Source organism: Zootoca vivipara, chromosome 9 (genome assembly GCF_965207765.1).
Source record: "Zootoca vivipara chromosome 9, rZooViv2.hap1.1, whole genome shotgun sequence".
Classification (NCBI taxonomy): domain Eukaryota; kingdom Metazoa; phylum Chordata; class Lepidosauria; order Squamata; family Lacertidae; genus Zootoca; species Zootoca vivipara.
The window spans coordinates 44,240,291-44,254,382 of NC_142592.1; the positions used below are offsets into that span (position 1 = coordinate 44,240,291).

At 49.2% G+C, this 14,092-nt stretch overlaps 1 protein-coding gene across 2 annotated transcripts in view; it reads left to right on the top strand.

Annotated features, from left to right (window-relative positions):
* Positions 1-14,092, top strand: part of CARD10 (caspase recruitment domain family member 10) — a 46,499-nt gene that overhangs the window by 16,328 nt on the left and 16,079 nt on the right. For both annotated transcript variants that reach the window (XR_015945876.1, XM_035128071.3), the window contains exons 6-14: positions 1,785-1,967; positions 4,719-4,874; positions 6,074-6,199; positions 7,134-7,331; positions 8,267-8,413; positions 9,615-9,733; positions 11,062-11,102; positions 12,368-12,488; positions 13,426-13,606. Coding sequence is in view for 1 of the 2 variants with exons in the window: in XM_035128071.3 (XP_034983962.3) it covers positions 1,785-1,967; positions 4,719-4,874; positions 6,074-6,199; positions 7,134-7,331; positions 8,267-8,413; positions 9,615-9,733; positions 11,062-11,102; positions 12,368-12,488; positions 13,426-13,606 (1,272 nt within the window). In the remaining variant the exon portion in view is untranslated. The remainder of the gene's footprint in view (positions 1-1,784; positions 1,968-4,718; positions 4,875-6,073; positions 6,200-7,133; positions 7,332-8,266; positions 8,414-9,614; positions 9,734-11,061; positions 11,103-12,367; positions 12,489-13,425; positions 13,607-14,092) is intronic.

Genomic DNA, 14,092 nt, shown 5'->3' on the forward strand with positions numbered 1-14,092 from the left:
GAGTTTGGTGTACTGTGGTTTAAGCATAGTATGTTTGTGTGTGCTTGTGTGCTATTATGCATGCAAGGCAAGCTTGGGATTTCCCCTTTATTGCTTAGAGTCTAGGTGTGTCATCTGATCTGCTCCCAATCACTTCCCAGCTGATGACTCCTCAGGAACTTTGTAGGTACTCCAGGTGAGATATAAACATGAATGGACCTTTAATTGACCTTGTAAGGCCACTAAGGAGATGCTGGTTAGAAAGTGGTGGGAAGCTTAAATGGTTGGGGGACAAACCCACACCCTAAGGAAGTTTATAGGGCTGCAGCTTAGTCACCTGGCTTTCACCTTGAGCAACTGACATACCGGTTTCCTCTCTCCGAGACAGGAGAGTTTCACTAGGATCTTATCTGTTCTGATCTGATTTTCCTTATCTGGAATAACTGCAGTGCTGTTTTAGTCTTCTGGTTCCTGGGATTCTTGCCACAGAACTCTTACTCACTGTTGCCCTGCGGTATTGTCTTCATCATGTTTTGGCCTACAACTCCCATGATCCCTAGCTAACAGGACCAGTGGTTGGGGAAGATGGGAATTGTAGTCCAAAACATCTGGAGGGCCGAAGTTTGGGGATGCCTGGTCTTCATCTTCATTCCTGGGTTTACCTAAACGGCTCTTCTCTGTTTACCTGTTTCCTGTACTCCTTCCTGTTTATCTTGCACCACCTCTGCACTTTCTGTCACAGCACTATGGAAAACAATGTGGAATGTGGGCCTAGTGCAGAGATAGCCAATGGGGTCGTCCTCCAGTTGTCAGACTACAACTACGGTCAACCCAGCCAACTTGAACAATGGTCATGGATGATGGGAGTTGTAGTTCAGCAACAACTGGAGGGTGCTGCACTGACTGCCCCATGCTGAGAGAGAAAATAACTTGATTGATCCTGCCTGAGTTGGGCCAGGTCTCAGCTTATTTTGAGACCCTGGATATGCGAAATGGAGTGTTTCTGTTTTCATATTAATTTCAAAGGAATTAATTTCATATTAATTTCAAAGGAGCAAACCTCCTCCTGTTTTTGTAAGCCCCCTTTCCAAACAATATTACATGTTTCATAAAATTTATGTACCACTTGCTTGTTAAAAAAACCTCAAAGAAGTTTACAAAAGATAAAATCAAGAAAAATTGCAAACCTACTTTGTAAGATCAACCCTGGTCTTCTGCTTTGCATCTGAGGCTCTCCAGGCATCTGACAAGACTCTACTCCTCCCCCAGTTTGGGAAAAGGGAAAGACAGAGCCATTGAACATGAAAAGAAGGCTGGGGGTGGAGACGAGGAGAACGCCATCCTTATAGGACCCTGATTTTGACTCCAGTAGAATGGTCCATGGCTTTTAGGAGTAGCTGATCTCTCCCAATTTCTATCTAATTCTTCGCATTCTTTCTTCTTAATCAGAGATATTGAGTGCGTGTCCTAAAAAGAGAGGTGGTTGTTTTGTCACCCTTCCCTTTTGATCTGGAAGCTCTGATCCTGGTCCCCAGAATCGTGGGATGGGTTATGGGGAGAAAAGTTCACTTTGCTCAGATTCATTCATCCCTTTGTCTTTATTATCACTTGATATGTTTGAGGGTTTTAGACTGCGGCTTTATAATTTGTAATTGCATCATTTTATGTTTTCAAAGTGTTGCGAACCACTTTGAGGAAGTTAATCCTTCAAAGGCAGCCTGCCAATCAATCAATCAATCAAATAAATAAATCAGTATAGAAAGGGGTGGATTGAGCGGCTGTGGCCTTTGTTTCCTATATTTCAGATAGATCAGATGAAATGCAAGGTCAGCAGCCTGGAAGAAGAATGTTCCCTACTTAGGAAGCAGGCAGCGGCAGCTCCCCAGAGAGAAGTGGAGGATCGTGGCCTTGCTGACACTATCTGTGAGTTGCGAGCAGAGAACCAGAGACTGATAGCTTCGCTTCAGGAGCTGCAGAGCAGGCTGCAGGTACTTGCTGAAAATGTTTCATGCTAATCCGTGGAGGGGCTGTATTGAATTGCACCTAATGTCTCACCGCTGAAACTTGAGCTTCTCCTGGATGGTAAGAGCCAGCCTCTGTGTGCAGGAAGTTCTTCTCGCTCCAGCAATGTCTTTTCCAGCCTGACAGGGATACCTCAAAGGCAGAGCATATGGTTTGAATGTGGAAGGTCCCAGGAAAATTGAAATACGCAGCCCTGCTGGATCCTCTAGTCTGGCGTCCCGTTCATACAGTGGCCACCCAGATAATAATAATTTATTATTTATACCCCGCCCATCTGGCTGGGTCTCCCAAGCCACTCTGGGCGGCTTCCAACAGAAAAATAGAACACAGTAATCGATTAAACATTAAAAGCCTCCCTGAACAGGGCTGCCTTCAGATGTCTTCTAAAAGTCTGGTAGTTGTTTTCCTCTTTGACATCTGTTGGGAGGGCGTTCCACAGGGCAGGCGCCACCACCTAGAAGGCCCTCTGCCTAGTTCCCTGCAACTTGGCTTCTCGCAAAGAGGGAACCGCCAGAAGGCCCTCGGTGCTGGACCTCAGTGTCCGGGCAGAATGATGGAGGTGGAGACGCTCCTTCAGGTATACTGGACCGAGGCCATTTAGGGCTTTAAAGGTCAGCACCAACACTTTGAATTGTGCTCGGAAACGTACTGGGATGCCTGCAAGAAGCCTGCCAGCAGGGCCTGAGGGCAACCTGAAGATCAAAAGGGCCTGGGACAGTTGGTATAGTTCAGGATGGGCAAAAACAGTTGCTGGACTACAACTCCCATCATCCCTGACCATTGGCCATGTTGGCTGTGGCTGATGGGAGCTGGAGTCTTAACAACACCTGGCGGTAGGGTTGCCAGACTCAATAGAGGACAGGACTTCTGTGCCTTTAATTGCCCTGCTCTCTTTTGAGTCTGGAAACCTTAAAGAGAAACCACCAGACCATTTGTTTAATTTCCAAGCAAAGGGTCTGCTGGTTTCTCTTTAAGGTTTCCAGACTCAAAAGAGAGCAGGGCAATTAAAGGCACAGAAGTCCTGTCCTCTATTGAGTCTGGCAACCCTACCTGGAGGTGGTGCAGAAGGTATATGGCTGTGGGATGCAGGTTGCTGGAAGGTCTGGTTCAAGACACCTGCTCATCACAGTGCTTTAGCCTCATCTCTGTTGCCTCCGCCTCTCTCTGCTCTCTAGCTAGATGTTTGATTTTTACGTGTAGCCCTACAACAAGCAAAGGGCTGGACCCCAGCAAGGCTGCCCTATTCTCACTGCTGCGATGCCTTGCCTTTTTGTGAACCTTTGTTTTCCTCTGCCCCAAATAAACCCTTCTCAAAGCTCCTAATTTCACCTTTGTGTTGCTGGAGCTTGCACTGCCCATGATTCGTTTCAAAAGAGAAAATGTGCTGAACAGACAAATCTCCTGCAGCAAGGCTGGTCCCTGACGCTGCATCCAAGGCGACCACAATGCTTCTCATGGAGGATGGAGCTTGGTGCCCCTGTTGCTAGATCACAGCTCCGGCGCTAGTAAAATGCTAAGAGAAATAAAACCTGTTTAAAAGAAAGGCCTTTAGTGTTGGCTCAGAGATGTAGGTGGAATACCAATGGGTGGTTTGAACAGCTGTGACTGTTTAGGAGATGAAAGCTGCCTGTTGATATCTGGGTTACAAAATCTTAACCCACCAATAATATGTGAACACATAATTTTACCGTTTCCCCCCCTGTTGTTTGTTTAAAAGAAGGCATCCTGCATCACAGACCTCTTGCGGTTTGTGAAATCTCTTCTCTCTCCACCCTAAATGCTGTCTGTACGACCTTATATCACGACACACAGCTTATTTGCAAAACCTGGAGAAAAATGTTTAAAACACATTTCCAGTTTGAGATGATTTCCTATCCCCCGGCCCCTGAAGAAGAAAGGTTTAACCAGGAGAGGATATAATTTAACTTGGGGATGTGAAAATAAATTGATTGGTGAGGAGGCAGCATCTGTTTAGAATCAGTTCGTTATATAAATCTATTACATGCTCAGCAAAATGTTGATATTGCCATTTAAAAGTGTGTAATTTAAACTTGGAGTGGTTTAAGAACAGGGCCCATAAAGCATGAAATTATAAGGTTCTTATCTCGGAAGACGTGACCCCATCTTTCTGTGTTCCTAATGAACCGTAAAGCATTGCTTAGTTACGACATTTTGACATTGCAGCTTCAATCATTCACAGTTTGGCTCTTTGGTCTGAGAGGGAGGGAATATTTTCCATTCAGTACCTTGGATATCCCTACCGGCATGTTATGTGCAAACAGAGCGAGCATGTGAACCAGCTGTTAGGGCACATCCACCCTGCAGACTTCCCACCATTCCTTTCCCCAGGAAACCTTGGGAGTTGTAGTTCTGTGAGGGGGTGGATAGGGAGTCACCAGACTAGAATTCCCAGGATTGAGAACATGAGAAGAGCCTGCCGGATCAGGCCAATGGCCCATCTAGACCAGCATCCTGGCATAAAAAAGGGTGTGGAGTTTGTATTGCAAGAGGCCCCTGCAGTTTGTGGTGGGGGAAATTATAAAACAAAACAAAAAAAGTGTATATAGATGACATTTTCTACTCCGTAGCCCCCATTGGGGGAATACTGAAAACAGCCACCCTGCAAGTGCTGACTGCTCTTTCTCTCTCTGTCCATCATGCTATCCCTAACTCGGCTCATCCCACCAGGCAGGTGATTCTGTGTTTCTGTCGCTTAGGTAGCAGGTGAAGGTCCAGTCCCAGGCTCTGAAAGGATCCTTCTAGACATTCTGGAGCACGACTGGAAGGAAGCACAAGCAGACCGGCAGGAACTGTGCCAGAAACTGGACTCTGTGCAAAACGAGCTGCAGTGGGCTGAGGAGCTGAGAGATAAGGTCAGTTGCCCCTTCCATGGGCATCTGTTTGGGGGGAGGCTTTGATGCAGTTGTGCTCTGAACGCGTTCAGTTGTCTCAGCCAGGTTTTGAGGGCCTTTCACCAGGTTGCTCTCAAAAGTCACCGTTCCCTAAGTGGGTCCCCTCCTCGCTATGGCTCTCTTGCTTCCCCCTCACCCCGGCCCCGGTCCAATCTGCTTCACAGGAACATTAGGAGCTGGCTGATACCAAGACAGGCCATAGCATCATCTAGCTCAGTGTTGTCCATAGTGGCAGCGGCTCTGCAGGGTTTCAGACAGGGATCTCTTTGTCAGTTGTACCCAGAGATGCTTGAGATTGAACAACCTCGGACCGCCTGCATGCAAAGCTGATTTTCTGCCGCTGTGCCATGACCCTTCTTGGGCTTCACTGCCTGGAAGGAGAGGGCAGGATGAGCAGATGCTGCCATCTGCCCCATTCCTTTGCCACTGCTCACTTGCTTGGGGAGGGGAAGGTGAACAAGCAGAGGTATCTGGGAAGAAGAGGAGCCGGACCAAAGTGCCGGCACCGGGTGTGGCTCTTGGCAGCTGCCCATCAATGCTGACTCCTGACACTGGCCCTGTTCAAAGCTACTACCACGAAGCCCAGCTCTCTACCCCATGGGGCTACCTTTGAAGGTGACTCGGAATAACAAACAACTAATCCAGAATGCGGCAGCTAGACTGGTGACTGGGAGCGGCCGCCGAAACCACATAACACCGGTCTTGAAAGATCTACATTGGCTCCCAGTACGTTTCCGAGCACAATTCAAAGTGTTGGTGCTGACCTTTAAAGCCCTAAATGGCCTCGGTCCAGTATACCTGAAGGAGCGTCTCCACCCCCATCATTCTGCCCGGACACTGAGGTCCAGCACCGAGGGCCTTCTGGCGGTTCCCTCGTTGCGAGAAGCCAAGTTGCAGGGAACTGGCTGGGGAGACCCGGCCAGATGGGCGGGGTATAAATAATATATTATTATTATTATTATTATTATTATTATTATTATTATTAGCTGGTGTATGTTGAGCTGTGTGCACGTGCATCATTCTTTCCCCCCCACTTGATGTGTTACAGGTCTGGTTGCACAGGTTGCAGGTCTAAACATGCAGCAGTTTTAAGCCCTAAATATATTCCTTGAAAATGTAACCCTCTGGATTCTCTCCACCCCCCAATCCCACCTCTCCAGTATCTGCAAGATAAGGAAGATCTCCAGCTGAAGCACCAAACTCTGCAGAAGAACTGTGACCTGTACAAACACAGAATGAATACCGTGCTGGCTCAGTTAGAGGAGATCGAGAAGGAAAGAGATCAGGTGAGCTGCTTCTTTAAGGCAGTCTCCCCTTATGCTAAGAGATAGAAGGGTCCCTGCTAAGAGATATAACCCCTCTACTATCATTCTGGGCTGCTAGGTGAGGACAAGTGGTACTGATGTAGTTATTCATGAGAATCAAGAAGCCAAAATGGAAGGAATGGGCCTAGTGAAGAGAGCAGGCATGCTAAGAAAAGTATTTGGAAGCAGAGGAGGTCAACTGGGATGGAGGACCTTTTCGGTGGCTTCCTCCTCTCCTTAGCCCTATGTCACCGTATAAGGCAGTGGCTGAAAAGCTCACCACTGCATTGGGCCACAGTGGAGAGAACCCACCTGTTGTTGAATTCCAACTCCTATCATTCTTGACTGGTTGTGGCTGATGGGAATTGGGAGCCCACCAGTATCTGGAGGTCTGCAGTGTTCAGTGAGAAGGTGCTCCCATTAGAAGCCATCATGTGGAGGACGACACCCCCCCCACTCTATTCCTGAAGCTGCAGGGAGTTGAGGATTGGTATCCTACCTGCCAAGTGTGAGCCTTGCTGTACCTGTCTGCGATTTGTAGTCTCATCATCTGGGAAAACCCAAAATTTCTCTAGAAAGCAGGCTCTCTAGTCCTTAAGACTAGAGTCCTTAAGACACTAACACGTACAAATGGCGCCTGGTTGGCAGAAGAGGACCTTGCAGTAGCCAAGGGTGGGGCATTATTGTTCCTGATAACTCCTTGTCCCCGTCCCTTGGCTATGGAAGGCAGAATTGATAAGCTGCGCAAGATAAACAGAGGCATGCAAAGTTGCTTAATTTGTATACTCCATTACAGAACTTAGCTTTTTAGAAAAGAAACCAAATCAGAAGAAAGTGTCTGTCTGCGTGTAATCCCACCTTCCCAAGGTAAGTCAAACACACCCACCCACCCCACCAGCAATGTGTTTTGTTTCAGGCAATCCAGAGCCGAGACGGCGTTCAGCTGCAATACTCCCAAATCCTCATTGAGAAGGACCAGTACCGCAAGCGTGTCCGGGCCTTGGAGGAAGAGAGGGACGAGCTGCTGGGCAGACTCACAGAGGCCGAGGGCAAGATTGGCACCCTTGAAGCACAGGTGCAGCGATGCCATTGCACCAGGGCCCTGGGCAAGAAGGTGCATTTTGAAAAGAGGAGGAAGCCTTCGGGCAGAAAGGAAGAGGAGGTGGAGGGGAAGGTTGATATTTTGGAGGGAGGGAAGGCAGGCAGCCTAGACTTGAGTGGAATAAAGTTAGGAGGGAAGGACAGAATTCCTTGCATGTTAAGGGGATGGGCTGAAGGTAAACTAGCAGCCGAGAAGTCATCAAGCTCTTGGTTTGTTACTTAGGCCCTCAACTGCAAACTTGCAGTTTTACCAGCTTCCAATCTTCAAATTCAAGTGGGTCTTTTCTTCTATGGAGCTCGAGCTGGCAGGCCTGGGTTTCCACTGTGATCTCCCATCCAGGCCCTAACTTGAGCCACACCTGCTTTGCTTCAGCAAGTTTGCTGAATCATGCGCCTTCATGCCACAACCTGGGAGGGTCCTTGCTGCGTTGTGAAGCACATGCCATAATAAAGTAGGCCATGAGTATCTGCCGTGTACATCCATAGTGGAGGCTTTCCTACCATTCAGTAGCAGAATAGCTCTGCTTGCAGCTCCACCTGCCCAAGATAGACAAACAATAGCTCAAGAGTGTTGAAGATGGTGTGATTGCGGGGAGCCTCATTATCTGTCGTATGCACATACATTTTTGAACCACGCAAGCCTGTGTGTGTTCACTCAGAAGTAAGCCCAACTGTTTTCATTAGGGCTTACTGCCAAGTAAGGGAGCATAGGAGTGCAGCCTGTGTGTTGGTTAATTTCAGTTGTGCAGTCTTGTGGTGTAGTTGACCTTTGAAGTGGCTCGTGGTCAGTGTGGGCTTATCTAATGGCCTCTCCTCTGTCCCCCCCCCCCTAGAATCACTGCAGGGGGTTCAGCTCAGAGAGGGAAGCTCCTAGCCAAGTTTCAACAGCGCCACCTCTCTCGTTAAGGAGCTGACCCCTGCGACGTCTTTTGCTTTTCCACCCTGCAGATGTGTTCCTCCTCCCATTCGCTCTGCTCCATCCTAAGCAGCACTTGGAGCATGGTAGAGAAGCCTCCATCGCTGGAGAGTGGAGTGGTCGATACACCAGGCGTCTTGGACGTCGCCTTCCCTGATGACACTATAAGCCAGAATGGGGTAAGAGGGGGGTTGGATAAAGCCAGAATGTACGGTAGTAGGACTTGTGCCTCACATGGGGAAGTTCCCAGGTTCAAACTCTGGCACCTCCAGTTAAAAAGAATCAAGTAATCTTGGTAGGGCTGGACGATATATCAATACATCATCCAAAACCTGTTTGAAAGTCCATATTGTGATAATCTGTTTCATCCTTTTTGACCTGGCAATATATTTTGAATCATGATGTGTATGCGTGCTATGCAAAAATTTCAATGTGGGGAAAACCGTGAAGCCAGCCAAAGCTTCTCTCAATTCCTGCAGCTCCTTTAACTTAGCCAGCTCATCTCTCCCCCGCCTCCTGCAGGGGCCAGTGAACAGGTGCAGCCAAAAATCACGATGTGGGAAAAACCGTGAAGCCAGCCAGTGGCCTTTCGGACATTGTGATATATTGGTATATCGTGATGGTATATTTAGCTGGCGATATATCACTATGTTGAAAACCAGATATTGCTCAGCCCTAAGTTGTGGTGGGAAGGACCTCTCCCTGGGACCCCAGAGAGCTGTGGGCAGTCAGAGGAGACAACACAGTCCTAGCTGGGGCAATGATCTGAATTGGAATGAGGCAATTTTCCTATGTTCCTAAGAGTTTAGGCAGCTGTTTTGCTGTTTTGCAGAGCAGTGGGTGTGGATGTAACCTTTGTACGCTAGGCTAGTTTCTGCACACTCCCCTGCTTATCAAGAACATATCCCAGTCAGGCTGAAAAACACTAAATGAGAGTGCGAAGCAGCGGCTGGGAAGTTTATATGGTCTGAGAAGAGTCTCAAGGGCCAGGCAGGCAGGCTTGGAGGGCTGCATTAGGCCCCTGGGCCTGAGGTTCCCTGCCCCTGCTATAACTCCTGCATTGCAGGGGGTTGGACTAGATGATCCTTGGGGTCCCTTCCAGCTCTACAATTCTATGATTCTAACTCTTCAACCCACGACCCAATTGGTGGTGCAACTCTGCCCTTCATGCTGCTTGTTGTAACATGCACCCCCACCATCCAACCCCCCCCCAAAGTAGGCTTTCTCCTCATACACAAACTTATACGCACACTTGATTTACAGCTTGCTGAGTTTTAATCTCACCGATGAACAGAGAGGCAAGGAAGTTTGTGGTGTGTGTGTGTGTGTGTGTGTGTGTGTGGCGTTCTGGTTTTCAGGTCTTTTCTCCCCTCCCCTTAGGAAGTGACTCCAGAGCGCGAGAGAGAAATAAACCGCCTTTCCATCTTTCCCTTCCCCCCCTGCACTGGCTCCATTCTTCGGCGGCAGCGTGAGGACGGACCGACGACCCCCATCAAGAGGTGACACTTGGAATCCCATGTTGCTGTCTTCAGTCTCAGGCAAAGCCTCAAGGGAATTTTTTTAAGCATTGAACATGAATGCTTTAAAGTCCCAGTTCTTTCACTTCTCCAAGTCTCCAGCTTCCTTTGGGGTAGGGGAGAAGGAGGGAGGTAGAATCTGTGTAGGAGGGCAGGAGAGTAGCCATATGTTGTTTAGTCGTCTAGTCATGTCCGACTTCGTGACCCCATGGACCAAAGCACACCAGGCACTCCTGTCTTCCACTGCCTCCTGCAGTTTGGTCAGACTCATGTTGGTGGCTTCGAGAACTCTGTCCAGCCATCTCGTCCTCTGTCGTCCCCTTCTCCTTGTGCCCTCCATCTTTCCCAGCATCAGGGTCTTTTCCAGGAAGTCTTCTCTTCTCATGAGGTGGCCAAAGTATTGTAGCCTCAGCTTCAGGATCTGTCCTTCCAGTGAGCACTCAGGGCTGATTTATTTCAGAATGGATAGGTTTGATCTTCTTGCAGTCCATGGGCTTTTTTTTTTAAGGTGGGGCTGGCATGGAGAGCAAGGAGGCAGTGTGTGTGTGGGGGGGACAAACCCCATTTTGAGTTGAGTGCAGCTTGAAAAGGGGTGGATCTGACTCCAAATGCAGCCAGCCTTCTTTGAGCAGGAGAAGATTCCCTTTCAAACTTTCCCCTCCCCATGTCTACATGGGACAGGAGCTGACAGGCAGGTAGAAAGAAAAAGGGACTCCATGGGCGGGACCTGAGACCTCGTGGTCTGTGCATGCTGTAGGATGCAAGGGGATGGCAGGCAGCAAATGTGGACGACCTAAGAGGTTTTCATAGCAGCTAGGTAGAGATAAGTGTGCACCAGTTACAGTAGATTGCAGGGAGAAATGACTGACTGCAAGGGATGAAAGGTGAGGTGAATTGAATATGCCCTCTCCGGAGAAAGTGGGGTATCTTTTTGGGTAGGACTTGGGACCAGATAATGCCTGTGTGCAGGAAGATGGATGAGCAGCTGTCATTTATGAGAAGGGATGCAAAAGCTGGCTCTAGGGCTGCATCTATGAGCATCTCTGCAATGATAAGCCCTAGAAATGGCTTGATGGTGCTGCAGGCAGTCCCACTTAATGTAGCCTGTTTTGCCCTTGGCCAGTATTTAGGACGGCTGACTGTTCAGGAACCTTGCACAAACCACCCTGAGCTGTTTGGAGACCGGGAAGGATCCAAGTGCAACAAAAGACATTACGAGAACACCGGAGAAAGGTGGAGGGGATGGTTTTTGATGTTTGTCTACTTTTGAATTAATGCCTCCCCTTCTGTGTTCCCTTTGTGCTTTTTAGTTGGTCCTGTGGCTCCTTTGGCAGCATGGAATACTTAACAGGTATCGCCAAATCCTTCTCCTGCCCCCCACCCCCCGCATTATAGAGCCTCTCTTCTTGAGAGCCGTGGGCTCCCCCCTGCCAAATCAGCTGCTTGCCCGTGTGCCCACGAGGGGGCACCCTTGCACCACACTTCCCCTGCCAGCTCTTGGGGAGCCACCTCCAGGGTCTCGCCAGCACATCGTTCTGCGGCTATTCCGGTCTGGTGTGTTTAATTTACAGCGGGTTTTTGTCTGACAGTGAATTTGATTCAGTTTCGGAGGAGTGGGAACCGGAAGAGATAAATGCTTCAGCTTCAGGCTGTTATCGGTTCTCGGTGACAGGCTGTAAATCTCCAATGCCTCTCCCACTGTATATCTCGGGCCTTGGCTAGATTGTGGAGTTTTCTACCAACGTGACTCTCCCTGGGGCAATTGGCAGGTGTGCAAAGAGTGCCTGGCTTCTGCAGTCGGAGGCTTTGAAAAGTGGGGAGATTTGCCCAGAGTCCACTCCAGCATACTTGGGGAATCCACTCCCGGATTTGTCCTGCTGCCTCGTTTTATGGGCATTTCGAAGAATCCAATCTAGGTATCGGAGTATAGCTGACCATCCTGTTCTCCAGAACTTATGGTATATACTGAGGGGTCTCTTTTGAGATTACTGTAGCTCAGGTGTGTGATTGTGGGGGGATATTTTTCAGCCCAAAAACTGCATGAAGGAAGAGGCACAGGACCAGGGGCAGAGCACTGAATGTAGGTTAACATTCACAACACACAAAAGCCAGAGGTTTCCACACACACCCAGCTCTCCATTCAGGCAAGCTGGATCCATGGCCACAGTTTGGGGTCACATTCCAGCCAGGCGACAGGAGGGGGTGCAGCAGGGCCACTGAGGGGGCGTGGCTTGCAAAGGAGGTGTGGCCTAGGAGGGTCAGAGAGGGAGGCATGTGGCCCCTATCCTGAGGTTTCACTGCCCTTGCTCTACCTGTCTGGGATTTGCTTTTCTCCGCAGCTGTCCATTGAGCAACTGAGCTGGTGTTAAGTGACCTAATAACTTTGTTGAGGGTGGGTTGTGTGAATCCTAACCTACATGGCCAGCTGCCCATGTAGCTGGATCATTTAAATATGGCTCTGGAGCTTGGGGGTTTCCCCGGCCCAATGACTTCAATGCCTTTCAGATGAAGGGTGCTTGTGAATCCTTGCATGTTGCCCGTGGTAACTTGTTGTTCTGTCTGTCTGTCTGTCTGTCTGTCTGTCTGTCTGTCTGTCTGTCTGTCTGTCTCTTTCAGGAAGTGTCATCAACACTCCCTCATCTGCCAGATCCCGTTCCTCTTCCAGCAGTGCATACACCAGGGCAAAGTCAGAAATCTGCTTGTCTAGAACCTCTGTGAAGCAGGACTTCTCCAGGAGGTCTGTTTCCCTTTCTCAAACACTCCTGCCTCCCTGATGGTTTGGAGAGGCAGCCCTAGGAATGCAGGCATCCTAGTCCTAGGAGAGGCAGCCCTAGGAATGCAGCCACTCTGAGCATAGCTGTCAAGTCTCCCGTTTTTCGCGGGAAACCCCCGGATTGTAATCCGTTTCCTGCTGATCCCGAATAGAAAAAAATCCCGGAAATCCCCTGGATTTCCTACCTGCCACGGAGGCTCCATTTTGGGTGCCGGCACTGCCCGATTTCCAGTGCCCAGACATGGGTAGCGTGGCACCGGAAGTCGCTTCTACGCAGAAGTGACTTCCGGTGCCGCGCTACCCATGTCTGGGCACCGGAAAACGGGCAGCGCTGGCACCGGAAGTTGCTTCTACGCATGTCCAGACACACGTAGAAGCGACTTCCGGTGCCGGGCCACTGCTGATCCCGCATTTTTCAGCAGGAGACTTGGCAGCTATGACTCTGGGTAACTCTGTGAGGTCTGTGCCCACAGTTGAATAGCATCCTTTTCCAGGACTCATCTCCCCTCCCTGCTGCTGGGTCCTGCAACCATTGCTGCTTCTTTCACCGCTTCACCTGGCTGTGAAGATAGGAACACGTAAAGCTGCCTTTTATAGACTTGTTCGCCCATCTACTCCAGCAATGCCTGCTCTGACTGGCAGCAGCTCTCCAAGTTCTAACGCAAGAGGAGCCCAAGGTCCCTCTACTCCAGCATCCTGTTCTCAACTGGTTCTTCTCAAAGTTGTTGGGACTCCCAATTCCAATGAGCTAGAATGGCCAGTAAGACAGAGATTATGGGATTTGTAGTCCAAGCAACATCTAGAGGGCCACAGGTCCATCCCGGCCGCTTTTCCTGCTCATTGAAACAGAGAATGAGAGGTCCCAGAGTCTAAATCCCTGCTGTCTTCCTTCCCCGTTCAGGTCTGTTGTGGTGCATCTGCCTCGCACGGGGCACATGGACGTCCCAGCGCCCCAGAGCAGTGGACTGGCCGGGGACATCTCCATCCTTGGAGGAAACACAACTGGGATTTATGTCCAGTGGGTGAGGCCAGGCTCAGAAGTGGAGCGCGTGGGGCTCAGAGAGGGATGCCGACTCCTAGAGGTATGAATGAATGTATGGAATTGTAGATAAATGTCTGAGTGGGAAGAGTTATAAGGAAGTGGCATGGGTGGGGGGACTGCAGTAATAAACCAAAAGGTGACTCCCCTTGTTTGTCTCTCGATAGTCAGATATACAATGCAGAACGACACCTAGTGGTTGAGTTTTATTGCAAATGTCTTACTTCAGACATTTAACTGCTGTCTAGTTACTTTTGCACAAGTCCTGCGATGGGGATGTCATTTACGCCCATGTGTAACTAAACCTGGCATCAGGTCATAAGTGGTTTATTTGCATACCCCCCACCCCAAATGGAGGATGGCACTGATATGTGGATGTGGGCTTTGTCCATTCCAAGACTATGCTAATTATACTTCACATGTAATTTAACCTTTTCAAGCAATCAAGGTGGTTAGGGAGGGATGTAACTTGGTGACAGAGGACATGCTTTCCATGGGAAAAAATCCCAGGTTCAATCTCTAGCATCTT